The sequence below is a fragment of the Camelina sativa genome, chromosome 11 (assembly GCF_000633955.1).
Source record: "Camelina sativa cultivar DH55 chromosome 11, Cs, whole genome shotgun sequence".
NCBI classification, from domain to species: Eukaryota; Viridiplantae; Streptophyta; class Magnoliopsida; order Brassicales; family Brassicaceae; genus Camelina; species Camelina sativa.
Window position 1 is genome coordinate 9,605,789 of NC_025695.1, and position 430 is coordinate 9,606,218.

At 34.9% G+C, this 430-nt stretch overlaps 1 protein-coding gene across 1 annotated transcript in view; it reads right to left on the bottom strand.

Annotated features, from left to right (window-relative positions):
* LOC104727789 overlaps positions 43–430 on the bottom strand; it is a 1,000-nt gene continuing 612 nt past the window's right edge. Inside the window, exons 2-3 of the mRNA XM_010446862.2 lie at positions 84–242; positions 43–49 (exon numbers count right to left, since the gene is read on the bottom strand). Coding sequence (XP_010445164.1) covers positions 43–49; positions 84–242 — 166 coding nt within the window. The remainder of the gene's footprint in view (positions 50–83; positions 243–430) is intronic.

The window sequence follows — 430 nt, forward strand, 5'->3', positions numbered from 1 at the left end:
AAAAAAAAAAAAAAAAAAAAAAAGAAGAAGAAGCCACATTTGTCATAAACTCCAAATGCAAAATCAGAGGTATGTCATGTAACATACCTGTGATAGGCCAGAGAGTGGAATTGTTGATTCTCAGGCAATCTGAAAGGTTTAGAGACAACAAATTAACAAAGCCTCCAATGTAAGCCATCCATTCTGCGTTAATGGAGCTTTCGCCTCGAAGATCTATTTTCTCTACAGAATGTTTGAATCCTCTGCACACAAAAAAGAGCTCACAATACTTCAGTGTCTATGCAAATCATTGCATTTCCTCAACGTTAACTAATTTAAAAATGAATCTAAAACCCTAAACAATGTTCCAACACCAACACGATTCTTAGAGCTACCAGATCTAACAACTCAATCATAACGAAGCAAAGAGAAACGAAAATTTTCCTAATCA